Raw genomic sequence first — 26,002 nt, 5'->3', positions numbered from 1 at the left:
AAGTTGCCATGGTAACGCAGCTTCAACGATGCAGCTTCATAATATTCCTCTGCTGCCCTCTAGAGGCCGCCGAGACTGGCACCATAGCCACATGATGTTCTGGTTACTGCACGGAATTGTGTGGTCACACATCATTGCAAACTGCACTCAATTGTTAAAGTATTCAATCCTTGTTAGCTACATCGAAAAAAAAATAATTGTTATCGTCAAATCAGTGTAATTTTTTACGCACCTCCTCAAGATGTGCAGGTGTACTCAATATTTTTTCCGTTGCTCTAAAAGTGGAGATCAGTGCTATTAATGCAAACCGTTAAATTTAAGCTCCATAAAAACCTTATTTAATTTATATTCCTGCAGTAAGTAAATCAATTTATTTTTTAGGCTGTATAGACGCACGTGTAAATGCATACCCAAAGTAAACCGCACAGCCTCCTGCCATTGGTCAGTTATCGAAAGAGAGGCCTGTGATTGGTCCATGCGTGCGTCTTCATGTAACCCTTCCGACTTGAAACACGGTTGAGCAGATAATTGGTGAACACCAGAAGTGAAACATCACGATGCGTTATCATTGGCCAGTCACTAAAATGCAGGTCTCTGATTGGCCCTTTTGAGAGTCTCTTCGTAAGCATTCTGGCTGGAAACACGGACTGTTCGGACGCTGGAAACACTGCAGTCGTCTTCATTCTAGCAAACGTCGTCATAACCTGCTCGATTTCACCCGTCATTTGGATTCGAGCGCTTTACGAGAAGGCTTCGGTGAGGTGAGGTGCATATCCGAGCCTTCATCGTGGTTGTTCAACGATAAGGTGAAATATTTCACGTAGTCTTGCTTGGCGAAGCCGGTAGGTCGCTAGCAAGTTGGCTCGCCAATTCACCGATGTTCTGTGCGATTTCTTGTGTTTTAACAATATGCAAACATTTCGCTTTTTACTTTGATTTCTGAATACTTTGATTGTCGATACATTCATTTTTTTGGGCTCTTATCTTGATGAGCGTGTATTCAAGAATTGTTTGTTCCATTCCTTTCATAAATGTTGTTCGAGCTAGTTGGGCTTGCAATAACCTTTACAAACATGATGAAAAGGTCTATTGCTGTGATGCGTGTTGTTGTTAAGGGCATATTTCACCAATTTCCCCCCCACCCCCTTTTTCCCCCCCCTTCCCCTCATCCAATAGTCATGTCTTTCCATCAAGACCGCGGGGGTCCCAGGCGAGGAATGCCCCCCGGCCAAAACTACAGAGCCGCCAACCTGAGGCCCCCGCCACCTCAGCCCGCGGTACCCTCGTACCACTACGACCCTCAAGCTCCCGCCGTGCCTGGTTACCACGGGAACAGCAGCGGCTACATGCCCCCGCACCCCGACTTCATGTCGTACCCACTACCGCCTCCCCCGACGCCGGGCTCTCTTCACCCGTGCCCCGTGCGTCCGCCCTTCGCCAAGCCGCCTGTGCAGGGCTTCCCTGACCCGCCGCCTAGCTTTCCGCCTCCCCCCTTGCCAGGGACTCCCGTGACCGGCTCACAGATGCCGCAAAACGCCTACCACCCGTACATGATGCCGCCCGTGCCCCCGCCGCCCTTGCCGCACCCGCCCGTGCCTCCCCCCGTGCCCACCCAGTCCGTGCCTTACCCTCCTCCGTACCACATGGGCTACCCCCATCCTCCGCATCCGCCCTTCCCTCCCCCTGTCTTCAGCCCGGGATACGCCCAAAACCCCGGCTCGTTCAAACCTGAGCAGAGTTTCCACCACAGGGGGCAGTACGAGCACGAGAAACCCGGCGACGGCAGCCGGCGCTCCCCCGAGCGAGGATATCGCCATGATGACCACCGGAAGAGGGGCTACGCCGGCCACGTGGACAGGCGCCGCGTGGACGTTCCCGGAGGGCGCAAGGACCGCGGCAGGAGCCCGGACAGGCACGGCAGGAGCGAGGGCGCGAGGTACAGGTCCGAGTATGACAGAGGACGCTCACCAGGCAGCGCACGTCGAAGCCGCGATCGCAGCAGGTAAACTTCACGAAAGGCTGAAACATTCGGCAAGCATCCCGTTGGAGAAAAAATGGGTTTGAGCAGGATTTGTTTTTAAAAAGTTTCGCCCATGATTAACCATAAAATATATATTTAAAAAAAAAAATGTATGACATCATTGAGGGTTCTTGCTCGCATTAATTGGAACAACCTTGGAAGTATACATAAGAAAATCCACGTTGGTGTATGAAAGACAAACCCTCAGCGCTAATAACCCTCGCTTAAAGTTCATCAGTTTCTAAATTGTGTGTTGTTTTTGTGCATATAGGGAGCGCTATCGACACCGAGAGAGTCGAAGGTCCCCGTCACCTGACCGACACCGAAAGAGGCCTCGCAGGTATGACCTGCTGGGCTTGTCTAATTTTTGTTTTGTTAGGGCTGTCAGTTGATCAATTTGATTAATCACAGACCGCGAATATATACGTAATGACACATTTTGCTTAAAGATGTATTTTCAAATTTTTGGTGCTGTTGTTAAGCAAATTACCTTTTTGTTTTTATCGAAACAAAACATACTACTACTTCTTTACGTCTCTGTTGTCACATTTAAAATCTATGTAAAATGTGATGTTTGGGGCATTTAATTTCTCATATTAGACCTGTTGTCACTTTCAACATCTCTGTCGTCACGTTAGACCTCTCCATCACATTTTTCTGTCTCTGTTGCATTTGATGTCCATCGTCACATTTAGCATCTCCGTCTTCACATTTGACGTATCTGCCCTCACGTTTTTGTTATTGTCCTCCCACCCCCTCCATCCGAAGTCGCTCGAGCAGCAGAGACAGGAAGCGCAGTCGCTGGGAGGAGGAGCGGGACCGCCAGTCCGAGTGCTCGTCGGCTCCGAGCCGAGACCGCGGCTACTCCTCCGGCCGGAGCAGAGATTCCGAGGATTGCGTCAGCGGCGCCGAGCGAGAGCGAGGAGAAGCCGAGCGGGGCGAGGACGAGAAAGACGACGCTGACCTGCTGAAGCCCGCCTGGATCCGCTGCACCCACGCTGAGAACTTCTACTCCAACGACCCCATGGATCAAGTGGTATTCACGCTATTCCATTCAGTCGTCATTTCGACGTTTCTTTTAGCGTCTGAGAAAATTCTCGTTGTAGTTACAGTGAACCCCTGGCCGTTGAAGCTGTAATTGGTGTCAAGAAAGTATGTTGAAGTGATAACATTGCGATTGTTCAAAGATGTTTGTATCTCGGGGAGGAGCTAAAAGTTGTTCGTAAAAGTTACAGAGTTGCACAGTCTTTGTTGGATGTGTGTTTTTGCTGTGCCGATTCTACAATACATTTCAAAACGAAATCCATAAGCCATTTATTTGAAGGGTAATGCTGTAAAATGAGTTTGGAGTCATATTCGAGTGTTTTGGGATCATAGTTTGTGGTATATTTACGGTGTAAACTATTAATATAAGCAATTTATTTCGGCCTAGCGTTAAATACTCTCCTTATTAGGTATTCGCAGCAAGTGTCTGTCCCTATGGGTTTCAAGGTATACACTTTTTATTTTTTTATTTCCCCCCCCCCCCTGCAGGGAGATTCAACCGTCGTCGGCACGAGTAAACTGCGAGCCCTCTACGAGCGCTTCGAGGAGGAGCTGGGAAAGAGGCAGACGAGAGCCAAGGAGTCTCGACCCAAGTGGGAACCGCCGAAGACCAAACTGGACGAGGATCCCGGTGCGGATATAGAATAGAACCGTGATTTCCCCAGCCACAAACGTGCTGCCGGAAATGATGTAATTTCACTAAATTTGTCTGAAAAAAAATATTATACATTTACTACAATTAAGCCACCTGTTCATCTATCTATGCCAGTGATGTATAGTGACAGGCAGTACAATTAATCGCTGTTCAACTAAATGGCGGAAGCCATATTTAATCTGTGTAATTCGTGAGTAAATTGAGGTGAGATCATCATTATTTCTGAAGACAATGACTTTCCAAAAAAAAAAAAAAAGTCGCTGATGCACTTTCAGCTGTTGATTGACTTTTGGCTTAATGACACTTCATAAAGCCAGTTTATTTCTTTACATTCTCCAAAGTATGTGCCTTGGCTCGATAAAGGTGGAGAACCACCGAAATAGATGCGGAACGCTTTCATGTTTCAAATGTTGTTTGTTTTCTTGACAAAATCTGAAGATGAACTTGCGTGCTTTTAGGCAACAGCAGCAGCGAGTCGGAGTGCGAGTCGGACGGGGAGGGAAGCTCTTGCTCCAGCAGCTCGGACTCGGAGTTGTTTGACGTCATTGCCGAGATCAAGAGGAAGAAAGCGCACCCGGATCGACTTCACGAGGAGCTGTGGTACAACGACCCGGGACAGGTCCGCTTCCCCTCGATTCTATAACCTTGTTGTGACGATAATGGTGTTGAAGTGATGCATCGCTGTGTCTGATCTGCATTAACGCTTTCTTCGCTTCCAGATGAACGACGGTCCTCTGTGCAAGTGCAGCGCCAAGGCCCGACGCACCGGCATCCGCCACAGCATCTACCCAGGGGAGGAGGTGCGACGAGCATTTTTTTCCCCTCATCCCGCCATCTTTCTTTCTTGTGGTCGTGTGGTGTGCGGGGCTTCCTCTCGTGGTACACAAAGACTCTCTGAATTAAATGTTCAAACTGTGCATTATGTTACAGTGGCTTCAACAGTTGAGTTACATTTACATTTCATCTTTTAGAACCGTTTATCAGACTTTTATTTAGGTAGAATTGTCATTTTAATTAAATCACTAGAGTTAGAAGTGTGCATTACAAAAAAAAAAAAAAAAGAAGAAATAAATGAATAGAGGTGCAACATAGTTTCAAAATGCGTACATTTTGAGCTGTAAGAGTTGTGCAGGATGAATTCATTGCACATTTTCCTCAGCTGGAGCACACAACTCCTATTCTGGCCTCCCTCTTATTTATTGTTTTTAAGTGGAGTTATGCAGCTCTCAGGACAGTCTTGTGTTGATTTCCTGCCTTCCATCTTCGGTCGACTCTAACCTTTTGTATTTTGTGTTTTCCAGTCTGTCAAATCGTGTCGCGGGATGAACAACAACGCCGGGAAGTTGTTCCACTATCGGATAACTGTGTCTCCTCCTACCAACTTCTTGGTATGAACTTCATCTTAAACGTCAAGACTTTTGCCATTTGTATTTAAACATTAAGAGTTGTGCCATATTTGTTGCATTACTTGTTTTGGTGTCCTTGTCCCGTGCTTGTGTCCCAGACAGACCGTCCCACAGTGATCGAGTACGACGACCACGAGTATCTTTTCGAGGGCTTCTCCGTCTTCTCCCACACTCCTCTCACCAGTGTAAGCGCACCCGTCCCCATCGCAACGTAGACTTTCATGTTAAACTTCCTACATGTGCGTCAATGTTGTGGAAATGCTTGAATTTTAAACTGCTTACATTTTGCACGAAGTGATTTCATTCCTAACGCTTTCTGACAGATTATTTTGGATGGGAAATAATTGTGTAATAAAAGCCCCTTTGCTTTTCCAGAACATAATTTAGTTGGTTGACGCTGCAAGGTTTCATCGCTTGTGAAGCAAACTAATCATTGAGAGTGTTTTATTCATTTAAATGAGTGATATTCTACAGCTGTAATGCCCTGAACAAGCGTTAAGTTGTTTTTATATTTCAATGATGGGAATTAGGTTGTCCTATCGCTGTGTGGAGTGAATTTAGAGGGAGCCTTCACTATTTATTGGCACTTTAATCTATCGACGTGTCCTCCTTAAAGTCCCGCACTGTGACTGAGTTTGTTCAGTCTGTGGTAAAGTTAATTAGCTGTCAGTCAAAATGAGCACTCAATACATTTGTCATGTAAAAGAGCAGCAAAGTTTCCCGTTCAGGCAGCTCCTCTCAACGCTAACGCCAGCCAAGTTTTTATTTTGGACGTTTAAATGATCCGTTGACTGCACGCGAGGGACCCAGCCCTCCTGCAAGTATTTTACAGCTGCCTAAAAAGGTTTATAATTGCCTATATTAATAGTGCTAACTGTAAATGTATTACAAATTATCATCCCAAAACACTTAATGATGATTTCAAACTTATCTTCCAACATTACCTTTCAAAAATAAATGTCTTGCATGCTATTTGATTACGGAAAAAATCAACCCTTTTGTAATCTTCAGTCGACACTTCACTTCAACATAGTTCCTTGGCCCCGAGATGACGCAAGATGGCGCCGAAGTCCTGTTAAATACAATGTTCCCATGCAGGTTCACTATTCGTGAAATGTAGCTACTCACAGATTATCCTCTTTATTTGCCGAAAAAGCCACGCCAAATATACAAATATTGCTTTGGCGCCATCTTGTGACATCTTGTTTTGCGTACCAAGTGAGGGGAGGAGCTTCATTTAGTCAGGCCATACTCCTGGGAGACAGTAGACAAAGTAGTTAGTGCTTTATCGCCATCTTGTTTAAACCTTTTTTTTTTTTTTTTTTTTTGGAGGGTGGAGTGGGGTTGTTGTCTATTAATCACGGATTTTTGCTATTCGTGGCAGGGCTCGGTGTTTATACCCAGAAAATAACGAAGGAACAGTACTTTTGCTTTTGTATTAGAGAGCGTTTTATCTTGCAACTTTGGAAAGCGCACAAAAACAGCGAAAAAAAAAAAAAAAAAAAAAAAAACAGTTTTTCAGTACATAACGGACTGAATATATGAATTCGTGAATAGAATCTGTTAAAATGTTAATTCAAATTTGTTTTATTATTTCATTTCTCATGAGTTCACTGGTTAATTAATTTATTGTTAAAAGGTGTAATTACATTTATTCTAAATAAAAAATGAGTGAATCATGTTATCATGAAAATAAACTAAGCAGCAAACATTTTTGCATTTATTTTTTTAATCACATTTAATAATGTTGTTGCAAATAAAAGTAAGTAAAATAAGTATTTTTACATATATAACAAATGTCAAACAATTTAGTTATTCCGCATAAATGAATGATTAAATAATACAATTAAACATCTGAATGAATGGGTATTGTATAAACCATTTTACATACCGAACGACCTGGCCCATGTGTCCTGTTTTAAAACCCGAATCTTGCCCTTGAGCCCAAAAGTTTGCACACCCCTGCTGTACAATCATTTTCATGGAAACATTTACAAACTTGTGTGTTATAATAACAAACCTTTTGGTCAGTATGTCTTTTTGCACTTTTAAAAGCTCTGTTGAACACCAATGAGGTCATCTAGTGGAACTAGTTGTCGGCAAAGTTTACAACCTGGCATGTTTTACTGCTAATTTGCATATGAAACCTCTGGGTCAATATTCCTCGCACGAGGAGCGTCCCGAGCATTAGCCGCGATTTGAACTGGATCATTTAAAGCCTTCCGCCTTTTAAAAGCCGGGGGTAAACGCTTCGTGGCGTCGCGGGGATTAAAAGGCTCGCAGCGCCGCGATATTCACCCCGCTGCGAGTTAGCGCTGTGGATGTGTCTCGCAGGTTAATCTCACAAAGTGCCCCCGCTCGGACAACAAAGAAGGTGTAACGGGGGGGGGCAGGCTTATCTGTTTAGCGTTATTTGAGTTGTTTAAATGTCTAGCGCGAGCGTAGACGTACACGTTGTTGCCCCGCGGTCGCGCACGCCGCTTTGCCAAAGTCGGGCTTTTAACGAGTTCCCTCGCAAAGCCGTCACCTCGGCCTAGCGCGGCGCTAATGAGTCGGCGCGTCCTTTCTTCACGGCCTCCTCTCCTCCTTTCATCATCCCAGATTCCATTGTGCCGTGTGATCCGCTTCAACATAGATTACACCATCCACTTCATAGAAGAGATGGCGCCCGAGGTCAGTGCAAGCTCTTTTTATCTCACCGCTCCTTTCTCACCCCTTTTTTTTTTTTTTTTTTTTTTTGTTTTTATCTGGAGCGCCTGAGCCGCTGAGCCACGCGTCTCTCCCTCACACCTCAGTGCCTCCTGAGCCGAGGTGCTAATCCTTTTAGAAGAGGCGAGGGGGACGATGGCGTCGATAAGGTGGCTTACGCGATAAAGTCGGAAAGTCGGATTCGCTTGCATAATGGCGGTCTTCATTGTGTGCCACCGCCTCCGCCGAGCGCTCACGCTCGTCTCTCTTCTGCAGAACTACTGCGTCCGAGGCCTGGAGCTGTTCGCCTCCTACCTCTTCCAGGACATTCTGGAGCTGTACGACTGGAACCTCGCAGGTAGCTCGCATTCGAGGCTGAAGAACATAATGTTGCTCCGCACTTTCCCGTTGCGGCTCGGACTTATGTTCAGCAGCCACCTCGGGCTGGACGATATCGCCTTAAAGTCAAATCTGTTGACGTTTAAGTCAAATCTGTTGCAAAATGTTTGTTTTGGAAGCACATACCTTGGCCTAAACTTTCTACTTTAACATGAGAATAAAACACTTCTTTGGCAATTTTCAGTGCAATTGACTCTGATGTCTTCCATCGGTCATCTTTCTTGGCAAACACAAAATAATGTGAACATGATTCTGCTGATGATGTCTGTTTCTTAGCGGGAAATGTTCGTCGTTTGTCATTGAAAAGTCGTTCCTTGGGGGGGTGGGCGTCAGAAAAGTTGCAAAATATATAGTGACCGAATAAGTTGGCAAGTGCTTTTGTAAACTGCCCCCAAAAAGCTATTCAAAAAACAAATCATCCAAATTCTAATTAATCGATATAATCAATTAATCGTCCAGCCCTAAAACCACATCAGATTGTGTAAAATGTGTAAAAAGTCCACCGACTGACCGTAAAATGTGTAAAAGGTCCACCGACTGACCATCAAAACTTAAATTCCTTCTTTATGAAGCTTGTTAAATGGCTGATTTGTAATCAAGCATTTTTTTTTGCAATGCCATTCCAGGACCAGATTGGGAGAATAATGCCGTCGGATCCCAGCGCTTCCACTTTATGCCTCGTTTTGTTCGGTTCCTACCCGGTGAGTCGTGAATATCACCTCTTCGTCTTACTCTGGTGGTCAGCAGGGTCTTGTTGTCCACTTTTCTAAAGGAGAGGGAAGCGCAGTTGTTTTTTCCCATCCATCCATGTGCTTACCACCAGGTCACCATGCTGCCCAGCAGCCCAGTTGATTTTTAAGCAAAACTGGCTCCATTCCTGGAAAGAGCGTAGTACCTCTTTTTTCCCGCTAGATGGCGCAGCTGCACTGCCGCACATACTTCTCCCCACTGGCCGGTTGTTATGGTAGCAGAACCACCTACCTGCCTTCCATCAATAAACAATTTCTCTTTCCCTGCCTCCCCCCATTTAGCTGGCCTCTCACACGTATATGCCTCCTCTTACAAAGAGCACACAACTGCTCCAATGCAGTGTTTGTCTGTGTGCGTTTCCAGTGAGAGTGGGTGGACATGAATTTATATTGGTGTCCTAATGCATTTCCAGTCGCCAGTGCCCAGTGTGCGTGTCCACGTGCAAACACAGTTACATGGAGGTCAATCATTGTTGCACGAGTGTCTATTAAGCCCACTGTACTTGACCCATGACCTCAACGCTTTTCATTGAACCATTCCCTTGCAGTTTGATTGATCTTATTGTGCTTGTGTGTGGAGGTGGGACTCTTTTTCTTTTCTTTCAAATACATCAATACTTGCTTTCAATTCGGCTCACATTTATGGTTTTGAATTGTTTTTAAACATTTTGTTCAATGTTAACCATTAAAGATTTTTTTTTTTTGGTGCTATTTATTCTGGATTATTGTGCTAACATGATAACTTCCCTCTTGTGGAACTAAACCGTGAAATTTGTACACAGAGGTGGTACAATTTCAAAACGGCCACACAAAAAACATGTATGAGTTGGCGAACCTTAACTTTTTTTTGTGTGTGTGACGTCACCGCAGAATGCAATGGTGACCCTATGGTGACAAATGGAACATGTTGTTTTTATATCGTGACGTAGTTTATCAGACAGCCTATTTGTTTTCACTTACCTGACAGTTTGAAATGTTACTTAAAACGCTGGTATACAGAATACGTTACAATACGGCGTTGACTGTATTGTTAGCCCTGTTGTATAGTTAAACCTGTGACTAATTATTTCCATAATTTCCTATGAGAGCTGTTGTTTTGAAATGCGACTCAGGCGGAGGTTGGGATGGGATTGTGTTGAAGACGAGAGGTTCCGCTGTATGTTGACACGCACACACAAACACACACACAGTGGAGATAAAAAGCCTACACAACCCCCAAAAATGTCAGAAAAAGCCTACAAGAACAGCGGATCCGCCTTATAATTAGGGATGTTGCTGTGTTCAGAATTACCCAATCACATTAAAAGTCATGTTGAATTGAGGTCAGCACACACCTGGCACCGTTTAAAGTGGCTAGGTATGACGCGGAATCAAGGTCAGCTGTTCTAGTAGACTTTTCCTGACTTTGTTTCTAGTGGAAAACTGAAGGTTTTGTGCCAACACTGACGATTCTTTGGAACTTGTCAAGTGGGTGTGCACACTTGTCCAGCCATATTATCGCCAAAAATCGGTCTCATTAATGGTGAAAAAGTTTTGTAATGATTTATCATGGTCTCATTTTATATCACAAAAATCTGCCAGGGTGCGTAGACTTTTTATAACCACTCTCCATTGATCCTCTCGTATTTTGTGGCACCTTTTTGTGTGAAGATAAAAAAAGCTTTGCGTCTTTTCCGCTTGTACCTCCAAATTGCTTGCGAGGTGTTTCGATTTGAGCTAATAGTTGTTTCTGCAGATGGTGGCAAGGAGGTGCTGTCCATGCACCAGGTGCTGCTCTACCTCCTGCGCAGCAGCAAGCCACTGGTCCCCGAGGAGGAGATCGCCGACATGCTGCAGTGGGAGGAGCTGGAGTGGCAGAAGTATGCGGAAGAGTGCAAGGGCATGATCGTCACCAACCCAGGCTCGGTGAGCGAGGGCTTTTTTTTTTTTCTCTTCCCCCCCCCCCCTCTCCTTTCCTCTCCATAGGACGGCCGTCCAAGGGCGTCCGCAACCCGGTGTGCCGTTTGTCCCGGCACGCTCACCTAATATCCCAAGGGCGTTGGTCGTCACTATCCTCGTGCAGCGCCCGGCGCCCCCACCTCGCCCCCACGTTAATGTCACCGTGACGCTAGCTCACCTCTGTGTCGGAGCAGCCTTTGAGGGGCCGTACAGTAATTGCGTCCAGGTGAAGGTGATGCGCTGTCATGGCCGGCTAAAGTGCTGCATACCAACGACCTTTGTCGAGCGTGACTTATTGAGTCTGCTCCTCCCCGAGGCGGCTCTGAATCGTCGCTGTCAGGGTCGTCGGTGGGAAGGGAGGGGTTCAACATCAAATCGGCCCGGAACACTCCCCATCGCAGTCGATTAAAAGAAGACGTCACTTCTACTGCATCATTCTTCTATTTATCACAGTTCCCAGGGTAATGTCCATCTAGTTTCTCGTCAGGGGTACGAGGGACCTCGAGTGCTATCCCAGTTGACTTGTGGTGAGAGAAGTGGGATACAATCCTGAACTGATCACCAGTCAGTGGTAGGGCCCATACAGTATTAAGAAACAAGCATTCACACCGAGGGACAATTTAGGACCAGGGCTGAGCAAAGCATGATGATTTTTATTAATGCAACGGTGTCGTCAGATACAAGTGTAATTCGTCCCAAGTCCACACTCGTAACTTCAAGCATCCGTATCTCAAATCATGTCTGTTTAGATTGCCAGTCATCCAGGTCACAGTAATCCGCAAGGATTAGGCAACTGGATTGTTCTTGTTGAAGACATTTCACCTTTAGTCCAAAAGGCTCTAAAGGTTCTAAAATTTTAGCTGTGGAGTCTCCTTATTTATGCTTCGGTGGGTGTTTTCCTTGGTAGTGGTCAACAATAGGATGTTTTTGTTGCCCGGTTTGGTTGGTGAAATGGCCATCCTGCATTACTAATCTGTCATTCACGTCTTGTTCGTTAGGGCCACTCTTCCCGTTGAATGAGGCGACCTTTGGAGGAAGAGTGGTCAGGACAGACGATAGGTGATGTCTCCAACTATCTCCTCTGTTAAGAGATGGCTTTTCTAATTTGACATATATGGCTTCTCTGACACTTCTTTAAAACCAGCGGTCTTCCATATCCAGAATTTGGCCCTTGTCGTCTTTGAAGGAATGTCCGTTCCTCTTGAGATGCAAATGAACCGCTGATTCTGGACCCAGAGAGGCGAAACAACCGCTTCACATCGAACGGCCAAGCTTCTTCGGGTTCAGAATTTATTTATATTTTTTTTCGTCATGACAGTTTGGTCTTGACACCACAGAAACGTTTCTGCTGTTCACCGGAGCTTCCAGTGTCCAATTTTTGGAGTGTGACCTGCCACTGACCCAGAAAATTCCATCAGAGCGGCAAGCCATTAGATCATAAATTATCCACTGTTGCTATATTTATGTCCAAGCAGAAGTATTGGGACACATCCCACGTGCATAAAGTGAAGGAAATGTGTCATTTGCCAGAAGAGATTTGCTTTGGCGCGTGTCTTGGAATTTTTTTTTTTCTTTTCATGTTTAACTCATATTGGACTGGATGACGTCACCATTTCTGTTGTTTTTTTCCCATCCTGAAAGGTTTTTTTATTCAACACCTAATGAAAAAATGTTGGTTTAATGAAAGTAATTTATGCGTAAAAACAGGCAGCTATTGAACTAATTATCGATAGGACGACGAAATATTTAACAGGGCCACACCTCACATCCTGATTATTAAGTCCACACACAAATCCAATACTTTTTGTCCAGCTGTTGTATTTTCTCTTCAGTTCTCAATATTACTCATTTGTCATTGTTGTTCGATAAATGATTTCATTCACAACATTGATACAAAAGATGTTAATTAATGAAATAATCACAAAATTCTTCGGACACTGTTGCAATCATGAGCTTACTGCGAGTATAGATCAGCATATTTGCTTCCTCAATATTAGTGCACACTCATTAGACATGTCCTCTGCTGTGTTTGCTCAAGGTCTCACAGGGGGATGGGGGGCAGCTAATGACTGCATTGGCTGTCAATCAAAGGCTAGTAATTATTAGCAGCATTAGCAGCGTGGACGTGTAAGGGCACCGCGTTCGACGAATTATCCCTAACAGCAGCTGTACAGCAGGCTAAACCAAAGACCGCTGCTCACCTTTAGCGCGTGTAGTCTGTAAGTCAGCAACATGCAAGTCATACAGTAAATAAGTCTCAAGTCTTAACCCTCGAGTTTCAAGAAAGTCCCAAGTTACTGAGGCAAAAATCGCGCAAGTCAAGTCGAGTTCCAGCGAAATTTCAAACAAGTCGAGTCGGTTAAGCAGGGCAAAAGTTAAGTCATACAATTTTGCTGAATGACAACATACATTTGCATATCAACTCAATCACTGCCAACTGTTTTAATAGTAGAGTTCCCCGTATTACCAGCCGTTTTAGAATATTTTGACTGGCATTTTTGGACTCCAGTTGTCCATGGCAGCGACTGACTTAACAACTTTGCACTCAGTACCTGTACTTAGGTAGCTGTAGTAACACATTCACAATTCTTGTTTTTGTGTGGTGTGAAGGCGGCCAATGTTAAGGTGAGCGACAGGCCTCGGGCCATCTGCTGGCGAGCTCATCACACCGTGCGTTGTGGCCCCCTCGCCTGATCTCGTTCGTCAAAGGTGTGACAGGCTACCCGAGGACGCCAGTTGCTCCCACTCACGAGCGTCTGCGGGTCCGCACGCCGCTGCCGTCCCGTGCGGCGGAGGATTGAACGACGGCTCTCGGTCGCCGAGCTTACTTACACTCCTAACACGCTCCCCTAACGCCCTCTTTCGTGTTAACGCTCCCCAGAAACCGAGCTCGGTGCGGATCGACCAGCTGGACCGGGAGCAGTTCAACCTAGACGTCATCACCTTCCCCATCATCGTTCATTTCGGGATACGGCCCGCCCAGCTCAGCTATGCCGGAGACCCACAGTAAGATCTGTTTTTGCTTTGTACATGCCAAGTGGCCATTTAACTTGACTGATGAATGCAGATGTGAATATCACAAATTTGCCTCCTTTGTTTTGCTTGTTTATGGTGTTCAGTACAAAGCGGTCCTCGGTTTATGACAGGTCTGACGTTCAATGTTTTAAAGTTACAAATGGCGTGTAATGGTTGTGCCCGTACTTATTACTGTTTTTCCATCAAAGTTTTGTATTTGTGGCCTCGAAGGCTTTCTCATACAGATACTTTTTTTTTAATGGCATTTCCATAAAATGATGCGTAATACTGTATACTAGCTAGCAGGCATATCTGGTCACGCGGCATAATAAGGCAGCCTCGGGTATTGACGACTTTGTCATTTAATTATTTTGTATTTATGACCTAGAAGTGTTTTTCATACACAATTTTTCTGTAATTACGATTTCACTACTGCGCTAGTTGTAGTTATTGACAGACGTTCCGACTTGCATCCAAGTTTGGGTTATGTCACCGATGTAGGAAGGGAACTCCATCATAAACCTACGACACCTTGATAAAGAAGAGACTAATGGGTGTAATCCCCTCCCAAAAAAACAAAACAAAAAAAATACCACAAAAAGGCTGTGGTGTGAAATGTTCCTCCTCCAGACTTAAACCCAGCAAAGCATGTATTTTACCTGCTAAAGAGGAGACAGACAATTTGAAACAACCTCACACTTCTAGTGCATTTAAAAAAAAAAAAAAAAAAAAAAAAAAAAAAAAAATCAATTTCGGGTAATGTTGGGAGAGGAGTTTAAAATTAAATTTACAAATTGTTTACCAAATTGAACCCACCTCTACTGCTTTATGTAAACGGGTCTCAAGGTAATTCTTGAAGTAATTCAGGATCATTATTTAATGGAATCTGAGAAACAATTTGGGCGGACCCAACATAAATGTCATCCAGCTCGTTTTAGCTTTTTTCTGCCTTGTTCTCGCTCCTCCATATTCACCGGCGGTCTCCCTGGACGCTGAGCGCGGGCCCCCTCTGCGCGGCACGCCGCCACCAGGAGGTGTAGAGTTTGCGGAAGGCAAAGCGCGGGCAGACTGATAGATTAGAAAAGGGAATAGATGGCGGCAAGGACGAGCGGTGTGACATTTTCACATGCGTCGTCACGGGTGCCGGGCTCCTCCATCTGGTGGATCCGCCACAGGAGCTTGCGCGGTGTATTTCCCGCACGTAGTGATGCCGTGCACGCGACGCAGGGCTCGCAGGTGGGAATAGTGTACTGTGCTGCTGCATAATTAACAAAAGCGATGTTGAAGATCATCAGAGCTGCTGTCCCTGAGGACTTCTGATGCAAAAAAGGTGTGCGAGAGTCGATGTCTTGGCTTTTAAAGGAGACATTTATTTTTCACACTTTAAAACTGTTCCCAGTTTTCCTTATCCATCCATCCATCCATTTTCTACCGCTTATCCGGGTCGGGTCGCGGGGGCAGTAGCTTTAGCAGGGACGCCCAGACTTCCCTCTCCCCAGCCACTTCATCCAGCTCTTCCGGAGGGATCCCAAGGCGTTCCCAGGCCAGCCGAAGGACGTAGTCTCTCCAGCGTGTCCTGGGTCGTCCCCGGGGTCTCTTCCCGGTGGGACGAGCCCGGAACACTTCACCAGGGAGGCGTCCGGGAGGCATCCGAATCAGATGCCCCAGCCACCTCATCTGGCTCCTCTCAATGCGGAGGAGCAGCGGCTCTACTCTGAGATCCTCCTGGATGGCCGAGCTTCTCACCCTTTTCCTCGAGGGTGCATGGGAGTTCGCCCAACCATCCTTATCCTTTTGTCAAAATACCCCAAAGAATCAAGAATTATAGACCTATAATGAGAGAATATTTCTTGCAATGGCAAAAATTGGCTTGTTTTAGGGGCGGAGCTTTCTCATGCAGCGCACCAGCTCTAATGCCGCCCCACATACTGCTTGGCCAATGGCGAGTCCAGCTTTTGTTGGAATGACAAGCAGTGGGCTCCATCGCTGTATTTGGCGGTCTCCTTTTCCTGCTTGCTTCTGCTAGCGGAAACAGAACCCGCGTTGGTCAACGCACAACATTTTGTGGCGCAATGATGGACACATCGCCAAACACAAATGCCCAACCTCCTTCACCCTGCAAACAACTTCCCGGAGTAATCATGTAAGTGTCGTTCATAAGAATCTAACGCTCTTAGCTCACTTAAAGCGAGCGCCTATTGAGATTCAATTACATTATTGCTTGTGAAGGTCAAATTTCAGGGCGCATGTCGACAAACAATGGATTGGTTGCCAGCCAATGTCAGGGTTCATATTGATAAACAATAGACTGATCGCAAGTTAATGCTGGGGCACATATGGAAAAATAATAGATTGGTTGCCAGTCAATGTCAGGGCACTTATAGACAAACTATGGACTGGTAGTCTTGAATGTTAATGATGCTAATTAGTATGGTCTTAGAATCTGGGAGGAAAAACCCACGCAAACATGCAAACTTCACACAGGAAGGTTGGAGCCAAAATTCAAATCCCAAACCTCAGAACTGTGAGGCAGACATGCTAACCACTAACGATCACAATATCTCCTCCGCATTGACCGGACAGGAGGTCTATTAGTCAGGACTAATGTGCGCTCCCTCTGCCCGACTCACCCAGTGTTCTCACCACTCGCCGCCTGCCCACTGAGCGCTTTCATCCCTCACAGGCCCCGCCGCCATGTCAAACGGCTTCAAGCGGCACACGGCAACAAATTTCTGGACAGGCTAGGACGTCATTAGTGGCGTCGTCGCATAGGCTTTACCCGCCACCGCTAATGATCTGTGTCGCCGGGGAGCGCGTCGCTGTCGATCGAGGTGGCGGCGTGGCCACGGACGCAGCGTGTTCCTATACTGAAGACGCCCTGCTGTGTTCTCACCCTCGCTGGACCCTCAAGCTCCTGTGTGGCCTTTGCTGAAGCCACATGTCAAAGGCCAGGGGATAATGTGAAGGAGGAGGCGGCGTCGTAGGAGCATTAACATTTAACGTGAACATTTCCGGCTTTGACGTAACGACGCTTAGAATTGCGATGGCGGCATCGGTGTGTTGGTGTGGATTGAAGACAAGACCGTCCCTACTGATCATACAGGGGATTGGGGGATATCTTATTGTGATTAACAATAGTCCAAAACAGTTGAATTCTATCCATCCACCTTCGATGGTGCTTGTCCTCAAAGGTGAGCAGGTGAGCTCGAGTGCCATGCCAGTTGACTTTGGGCAAGAGAAGCCGGTACACCATGGACTGGTTGCCAGCCAATGGCAGGCCAGATATAGACAAACAAGCATTCATACTCAAAATGTTCCAGTACCCTCTTCTGATCGCTGATATTTTGACCTCTGTTTGTCACTAAACACAAACAACTTCATTAGGAAAGCACCTGATAACAAATAACCCCTCAGAATAATAACGTTGGAGGCGTGCAGCGGAAGAGTTAGCATATGCTAATGAAAGCCGGGAGAGGCGAGCACGTCGCAGAGCGCTCACGTCGGCTCTGCGGAAAAGGTCACAGGCGAAGACTGGGGACGTGTGGGCCTCGCAGGCTGGATATTCTTCCCCTCTACGTCTCCTTTTTCGCTCAGGATGCTTCCGTGCGGAGGCGGCGAGCCGATAATCGCCACCGTAAAGCCGTCTCATTCCCTCGCCTCGGTCTCTAATGAAGTCCCCGGTATTAAAGCTGTATAATTCTTCTATTCTGCAGCAGCCCCATCCCCTCCTCTCTCACTCACTCGCTATATATCTCTGCGTTCGTCTCTCGCCCTTTCACTCTGTCCGATCGGCCAAGCCGCACCACCTTAACTCGCCAACCCCACCAATCATAATTGAATAATTCTGGCTAAATGAGGAGAAAGTCTGCTGAATGGGAGCAGAACGGTCACACTCAGTGCATCAATCAGAAGGCCTGATTGAAAATGTGGGGGCAGGAGCTTTCGGGGGAGGGCCTCCACGGTGGCGACATGTCACCTTGCCGATAACACCCGGCCCTCTTTTCACATGCAAATGAGAGCAAAGACAATGGAAAATGAAAGTGAGGTGCAGGAAAAAGTCCAAGGCAGGTGAACTCTGCTCGGAGTTCGAGCAGCAGACACACGAACCTCGGACGTTTGCCGCCCTGAAACAAAAGCAGCTAATGGTGCCATGTCTGCAGGCTACTCTCCAATTAAGTTGAATATCAGGCAGGCAGCAGATGAAATATTGATGTGTTGTTGGAGAGTTGGAATCCTTTTAACCCCCCCTCTTTCCTCTTTGCCAGATACCAAAAGCTGTGGAAGAGCTACGTGAAACTGCGCCACCTGCTGGCCAACAGCCCCAAGGTTAAGCAACTTGATAAGCAGAAGCTGACGCAGAGGGAGGTGAGTTCACACCAAAAAGCATGCAATGTTGGTTGTGTAGAATTTCCTTAAGCATCTCAAGAGTTAACATTTACATCAAGACTGCACTCAACAAAAAATGTAATAAGATCCTACGCAACCATAACAAGACAATCTACTCTGATGAGATGTGACAGAGGGAGAAAGAAATGTCTGAACTTGTTAAATGGATGAAAATCCTTTCTATGGCTATAATGGAAATACATGGAAAATCCTGTTAAAATGTTAAATTACAATAATCAGATCACTATGAAATTTGGTTTGATTCCTACCCCCCCACACACACACACACACGCTCACGCACAGGCATTTTTGATGGACCAGGTAAAGAGTGACAATGTATTTTGAAACAACGCAGAGGATAAAATATTCATGACTGATTAGGTAACAATTAGAAATCCAATCCACATGAATGAAGACCTCCACAAGAGTATTAACCGTAGACTCCTGCGAATACCAAAAAGGTTCTGGGAGAAACGGAGTGCGTTTCTGGCCAGTGGATGAGTATAATAATCCTCTCCGGTCCTGTAGGTGGCAGTAATGCACAATGACAACAGATGGAGAAGACTTTTAGTGTGTCGCCTGCTTTTGTTAATTATGATACAATACCATTTGGCATCAATAAAATATCTACCTACCTACCTATGTACCTAATTTATGTACTATACAATATGGTATTATAAACTGAATGTGGTGATTATTCTGCATAAACATGATGACGCACACCGAGACTCTGTGTGACACTATAAAGAATGTTGAAGGAAAATCCAAAATATTATAGTGAGCCCCCACCAATTTGTGGTTTGCTATTCACAAACTTAACAAGATGGTGCCATTTCCATGGCTTAAAAGGAAAGTAATTATAGGCCTATTGTTGAAGTGATCCATCTAGACTGTTTTGTATGTCAGCCAAGTTTAACCTGGGTTGTTAGTGGAATTTACGGAGAGTCTTTGCTCCATGTACTTACGCCCCCCCCCCCCCCCAAAAAAAAAATTCTCTAATCCATTTATTTTTAAGGGTAATCTTGTCAAATGTGTTTAGCATGCAATGTTAACATCATAAGTAACACCAGTGCTGGTTTTGACGAAGGAACAAATAAAGTAGTTTGCTCTTTGTAGACATTTCTAAATGACACTGGCTCATTTCCACTCTCATTTACATGTGACGAGCCTGGTGCACTCAAGCGCATCTCGTAAATATCTCTCGTCTCTTTTCAATTAATTGTTGCTGCTCTTTTTTTTCTTTTCTTCTTCATTCTCATTCAGCGCGTGCGGCTCCGCTAAGTGCTTCGTGGCGGCTCGTCCTTTTGAGTTGCGTTTTGAGCCGCGGCCTCAACAAGTGCGAAGGTCAGAGCGGCGCTTTGTTCGGCGCAAGTGATATGCACGGACTTCATCTCCGCCCTGTTACCTCCCTCCTCCTCCTTAAACCCTCGGAGACTCGTTGTTACACCTCTGCGGCGCATTCACATCCTGCTTGACACACTCACAACAAATAAGGACCGAGAAGTTGGGCTCAATTAGTTGCTTTCCCAGGTAGCTTTCTGGCCAACAGGGGCCTGAATGTCCTGCTGTCAAACCGCAGCAATTACACACATGCACGCGCACAAATACACATGCGCTGCTAGGGAGAGTGCTGTGTCTTCGCCTGCTCTGTCAGGACTCATTACCTCCCCCAAGGAGGCTATTTTCTGTCCAGTGTGTTTCTATGTACGATATGTATTGTGTGTGGATATACGTCAGCATGTTACGCAAGAAGTAGCTCACAGATTTCCATACAGTTTTGGGAAGAACCCATTAACCTTCGGTGACGCATTCTCCAAACTTCCCAAGAGATGATGTTCATCCGTTCTTCCCCTGCTTTTGTTTGGCCATTTGTGATCAATTTGTAATGCACATTACAGCCATCTTCAGGACTGGAGTGACCATTACCCGCTTCAGTTAGAATGAAATCTTTCACTAGCAGCATAAGTTCGAAAGCAGCTTTATTCACGATCTGTTCATTCTATAAGTGTTCCAATAGCCGCAGAGCTGCAGTCAGGAAATATTGGCCGTTTTGTCTTTGTGTTTGAGTCGTGCTTATTTGTGTTCATGTTTTTTTATTACATTTTTTTTTTTGCCCAGAATTCCTTGCATACCTAGACAACTACCTATTTTACATGCCATACTTATGTCATTTGGCAATATAAACTGAGTGGCAGTGTAGCTTATAGTACTCTCCATCCAAATCAATTGATGACTATCTTTATTATTCATAAACGTAATGTCAGAAAACGCACAGTGTCTGACTTCATTGTGTTTAGTATTCAACAAATTACAAATGCGTGCGATTAGTGGAGTCACAAAAAGTGTCTTGCAGCCTTGTGAACAGGAAGTGGGCATTTTTATCTTCTGCTAATTGTCTCTCAATGCTTATTTGAATAAGTATCATGACCGCAGTGAGCACTGTCAATGCAGTCGTGAGGCATCTCTCGCAGCTTATTTTTTCCAGTTTTTATTTTTTATTTTTTTAAAGTGCGCTGTGTGTTGTTTCATGTGTTCTGTGACTATAAACACAGTCGTAGGGAATTTGTGTCACTTGATATGTAGATGAGAATAGAATTTGGCATCGACAGTAATACATTTTGCCTTAAAAAAAATGTCGTAGGTGTATTTAAAAAATCAGCTGCATGACTGCTTTCTCTTGCAGCCTTATAATAATAAATGAGTGCCTATGACCTTCCCCCTGACCATGCAGCACAAACATTTCCATGTCATTTGCAGCTGTGCACTGAGTGTACATCGCGCGTGTGAGCGCGCGTGCTCGTGGAGTGGGCGAGCGTGTTCACTTTGATGCAGAGTTCAAAGTCGGTTGGCATTATTTATTCATGCCTTTGTTGTTCTTATTTCCTTTGCGAGGCAAGAATTCTTGGCATTCCATTTGAGGCGGCTCACCGGGAGTTGATTGCGTCTCGGCTGTATGTAACGCAAACACATATGCTGACATGCGATACGTCTATAATGACTTGTGTATTTTCCCATGGGCTGGCACAGAGGTCCTAATACCCAGGTGGGAATCCGACCGCCTACGCCAGTAGTTCTCGAACTTTTTACACCAAGTACCACCATAATGACCAACATTAAAATACAGGGCACTATTATGCCTAAGTATAAAAAATTAGGTGGTTTTATTTCTAAAAAGTATATTTGCTATCATTGTTTGCCACTGGAACACTATGCACAGTTTGAACAGTAACACTGTTCTGAAATATAGGACAATAAAAACTGTACAGTAAAAAAGTTAAATATAACTAAACTGTACTGAACAAATGTACTGTACTGGATTAAAAAAATAAAATAAAATTAATGCCATTGTAACATTATGGAGAGTTTGAACATTTAATTCAGTGAGTGTTTAACATACTACGACAGCAACCATTGGTTGACGTCATTTTATGAAAACGTCTCAACATTTTTTCTTGACTTTTCAAAACTAGTCATTCTTCATAAAACATGCTGATTATCAAATAGAGGGGAAATTATGCAATATGAAGGAGGAATTATAAGTATTCCTACATGTCAAGTGTCTTGAGTTTCAGGCTATCTGAAATCATGGCAAGCCATATGTTGAAAAGAAACAAACAAAAAAAAAAAACTCACCTGTGACCCTAACATGGATAAGCGGTACAGAGAATGGATGGACTGATGTTTTATATTTAAGTGTCATTAAATCGGTTCCAGTATACACAAACCATAGGCAGTTTCTTGGTGCACTTCCACTTACTGTACCTAATGAGAACTGAATTGTGAACTTAAAACAAATGTAAACAGCTGACCGTGATTTTTGGCCTACCGTTACGAGTGATTTTTAAATTGATGTGGTTTCACAGTTATAACAACTACGATGTGGCCCCTGATGGAAACAAGATTGACACCCCTCTCCTAATCGGAGCAGCGGCCTTTGCTCTCGCTCGTGCGGGTGGGGGGGTGGTGGTCGCCTCAATGTGAAGCCTGTGACAGACCAAGCTGACCAATGGCCAGGCCTCAATTAGCTGGAATCACAAGCGGGAATGCCATCACTGTTCCCCGCTGCATGTGTCACGTGTCTCGCACGTGACATCTGTTAGCACAGCGGGAATGAAAAAGGGTGAGGCCGCATGGGAATAGGGGGGGGGGGGGGTTGTTTGTGTGTCTGTGTTCTGAGGATGGGTGCTGTCCCCGCCGGCTTTGCTGCCATTGATCAATAATTGACCGGCTGCTTGTTTGGCAGGAAGCTCTTCAGAAGATCCGCCAGAAGAACACCATGCGCCGGGAGGTGACAGTGGAGCTCAGCAGCCAGGGATTCTGGAAGACCGGCATCCGCTCCGACGTCTGTCAGGTAACACGGACACATGCAAGCAGCTCGCATTTACACAAATAGGGTGTGTGTGTGTGTCTGCCAATTGCATAAATGTCTACCCTAACAAGTACAAACATAAAACGCTCATGTAAAGATATCTAAATAACAATGTATTATTGCAAAAAAGCAGTATATGATCTCACTAGTCTCACTGCTCATGTCGGTTGTCGCTTGCTTGAAATTATGCAAGACTTAGTGGCAGTGAGACAAGATGACACGGGCGGGTGGGCTGGGGTTCACCGCTCAGCCACATCGGAAACGCTTGTGATGTTGCCACGTGTTGCGTCATGCCCCCACTCAATATGCGCGTGGCCGACGCGGGCTCCCCGCTGAGCCTGTGCAAGCTTGCCCCTTCATTAAGGCCCGGCCATGCCTCGCGCATCGACACTTTGCTCATACACAACTTGACTCCGTTTGGCCAGACCACTTAAGTCCATGCCGCATTCACATTGCCTCTCATCTCTGTATGATGGCTTCAAGGCAGACACTTAATCACCGGTCCTGAACTATTCCCTTGACCTAACTAGCAATTTGGAAATGGAAGAAACTGTTTTTTCACAATTTTGTATTCGATAGCAGAAAATAAATACAGAAAACTCAACAAATTACAGTAGACTGAACCACCGCTGTTTGCAGAGGGGAGGGACTGCTGTTCCTCTAGTCGTGACACTTTGTTATTCTTTTGTTCAAAATGGTCTCGTTTACTTGGTATCGCAGCCTCTTTAGGCAGCAACCTGAAATGTATGGAACCCTCTTCTGGCTTCATTGTGCCTCAATTGAGAGAACACGACACAACTGCGCTCGGTGTTAGTTTGATCATATATCACACACAATTCATAATGGTCAGAAATTGATTACGTATAGCCGTCTCTAAGACCCGAAACCGGTCTGCGGTGCTCAAAACGACACAGGAATTTGCATGTGAAATGCCACGGAGTCGTCTGCTTTTATTTTTGACGATTCGTTCCCTCGTTGCTTTTGTGCCCCGATTGTTCTGCCCGTCAACTGTAATGAAATAATTGGCAGCCGGCTGGCATGCGGTCTTTTGCGAGAGCGCATGCATCGCCTACAGCCGCTGCTCACGTTTGGAGAGGCATGACAGAAAGGTTCTAGTCTCATAAGCCAGACCTCTCTTGCAGCAAGGTCTAGCAAAGAGGATCCAATCCATAATTGCCACCCAATTATATTTGCTTCAAGCTGGACTGCTGCGACTAATTGGTTCATGAATAATTTCAGGCGCTACACTCTGCACCGCGCGTCGCACTGCCGAGAGATAGCGGCAGATCTCGAGCCCAAACTTTTTTCCTTTTATTAAAAAAAAAAAAAAAAAAGCAATTCAGAGTAAAATGGGCCCGCCTGTGATTGACATCGCTCGACACCACCAAGGTTGTTTCACTTGAAAGGTGCTTCCAAGGACTGGCCTTCATGTTAGAGGCAGAGATGGGGAATATTCACCGTGATTCACTGCTGTTGTTCTCCGCCTGCTGCGTCCTTCATGGCGCGCATGCCAAGGCTATCTTGCACCCACTGAAATGTGAAGGAAAGGAAGCTTGTTTAGTTTGCTGAAAAAGACGCAAAGAATTGTGGGTACTTATTCAACCCTTGACTCACAAGCGTCCACGTATCCGCGTTTTAGAGCAACAAAACATGTCTCTTGCAGAGAAATCTTTTTTTGAGCTATATGTGGGCGTCAAATAAAACCATAACTGTATTCTTCTGTCTGGATTTACACTGCATGTGCTGTAAGTGACAATGAGATTTTTTGCTCAAGTGGCACGATTTGAGTATGAGTCATGAGCATACCAGATATGCATATAAATCTAATGGACGTATCAGATATCTGCCAATGTGACTGCTGTGTAAATACACAGATGGGTTATTCCCCCGAATACCAGCTCGGTGGCATCCGAATACACCGATCTGCTGATGTATACATGCAAATCTCAACTACAGCCAAAGCATAGACAAATATGAACTAAATGTGTTGCATTAGAGGTGCTTGTTAGACACACGAAAAAAGGAAAATGAAAATGAAGTAATCTGGATGTAAATGCTGTCAAAAAATAGAATATGAATAATAAAAGAAATCCCGCCTCTTGACAGTTTTTTTTTTTTATCTTTGTCACATGACACATTTGATTCCATTTGATTGTTCAGGTGTACATAATGAAGTGCCCATTGAGAGTACTTAATCAGATATTGTATGTCTTTAAAGTTTTTGAATAACAAAAATCAATGCAACACTTCAAGGGTGGCCATCTGCCTGCCTTCATCCTGCGGCACTTTGTATATGTGTGACTTTGTACAGAGGATTAAAAAAAAAAACAGCAACGTGTTGGCTCCGTAAATGGGAGAAACCAACGTTGCGGGAAACCGTTGTGGCAGCGTTGCGATTGGAAGTGAAAGAAGCCATCTATGTCAAACTGGAAAGAGTCACGACATCTGACGTCTTTCCCAAAGAGAGTCTCGTTCCACGCGAAAAGTGGCCACTAACGAGCCGTCTTGCCACCAGACGGGTGAACAACCTGTGGTAGTGCAAAAATAATTACAAATAAAAAATTGTCATACATCAGCAAACCAAGAACAACAACAGCCCTCATGTGACCACACCGAGGGGACACACCCACCACAAATTCTTACCACTATCATCAATTGTGACCACCAAATTCTGAGCTCTGGGGGTAGTGATTATTATTATATAATAATGACGATTATTTGTTTTCTTCAAAAAAATCGAAATTATTCCATATATCGTGAGAATGCGTGGTGGTGTTGTAAGCACGTCTAAATGGACCTACTAGTCACAAACCTCCTGCGGGTTTGTGACTAAGATGGTTTGGTTGGGTTGCCTTTGAGTAATTCAGCTCTACAGCGCGCTATTCATTTCACCACGTCTGCAGCGATAATTAATTCATTAGCCAGTCCCTCAATGGTCATCTAAACTATTTGTGAAGTTCCATCATGTCTTATTTTTGAATCAACTTACAGATAAATGACAGCCGGCGTTCCATCTCTTGTCGAAGCAATTTACCTCGTGTAACTTCTTTTCGACTGACACATCACACGTTTAACTACAGCGGTGAAGAAGACGGTTGGTCAAATGACGGAAGGTTTTGTTCACTCGTGGTGCCGTTGCCGCCGGAGGTACGTGATGTCAGGGTGAAAAGGTCTGTTGGAGGGCATCACACTTACAATTCAGAAGTGAAGAAGCCTTTTGGATTAAGGGCGAAGCGTCCAGTTGCCTCCATTCAACTTTGCAAATTACCATGACTTGGATGACTGACTATCTACACAGACACGGTGCAACAAGCCGTTGCAGTTAGTCGGCCA

General features: G+C 45.1%; 1 protein-coding gene across 4 annotated transcripts in view; it reads left to right on the top strand.

Moving 5' to 3' along the window:
- Positions 1-642: 642 nt before the first annotated feature.
- Positions 643-26,002, top strand: part of drosha (drosha ribonuclease III) — an 87,955-nt gene continuing 62,595 nt past the window's right edge. For 3 of the 4 annotated variants that reach the window (XM_061666836.1, XM_061666839.1, XM_061666840.1), the window contains exons 1-16: positions 643-761; positions 1,177-2,002; positions 2,292-2,360; positions 2,789-3,056; positions 3,554-3,695; positions 4,178-4,338; positions 4,439-4,519; positions 5,021-5,107; positions 5,224-5,310; positions 7,727-7,798; positions 8,090-8,171; positions 8,839-8,913; positions 10,697-10,866; positions 13,781-13,905; positions 18,180-18,279; positions 22,544-22,651. In XM_061666836.1, the coding sequence (XP_061522820.1) occupies positions 1,179-2,002; positions 2,292-2,360; positions 2,789-3,056; positions 3,554-3,695; positions 4,178-4,338; positions 4,439-4,519; positions 5,021-5,107; positions 5,224-5,310; positions 7,727-7,798; positions 8,090-8,171; positions 8,839-8,913; positions 10,697-10,866; positions 13,781-13,905; positions 18,180-18,279; positions 22,544-22,651 (2,451 nt within the window). In that variant the 5' untranslated portion in view covers positions 643-761; positions 1,177-1,178. Of the gene's footprint in view, positions 807-1,176; positions 2,003-2,291; positions 2,361-2,788; positions 3,057-3,553; positions 3,696-4,177; positions 4,339-4,438; positions 4,520-5,020; positions 5,108-5,223; positions 5,311-7,726; positions 7,799-8,089; positions 8,172-8,838; positions 8,914-10,696; positions 10,867-13,780; positions 13,906-18,179; positions 18,280-22,543; positions 22,652-26,002 lie in introns of all 4 variants that reach the window. The other variant, XM_061666838.1, reaches the window with a different exon arrangement.

This window comes from Phycodurus eques, chromosome 21, assembly GCF_024500275.1.
Source record: "Phycodurus eques isolate BA_2022a chromosome 21, UOR_Pequ_1.1, whole genome shotgun sequence".
NCBI lineage: Eukaryota > Metazoa > Chordata > Actinopteri > Syngnathiformes > Syngnathidae > Phycodurus > Phycodurus eques.
The sequence above is the reverse complement of the archived record's forward strand: the minus strand, read 5'-3'. Positions and strand labels throughout refer to the sequence as shown.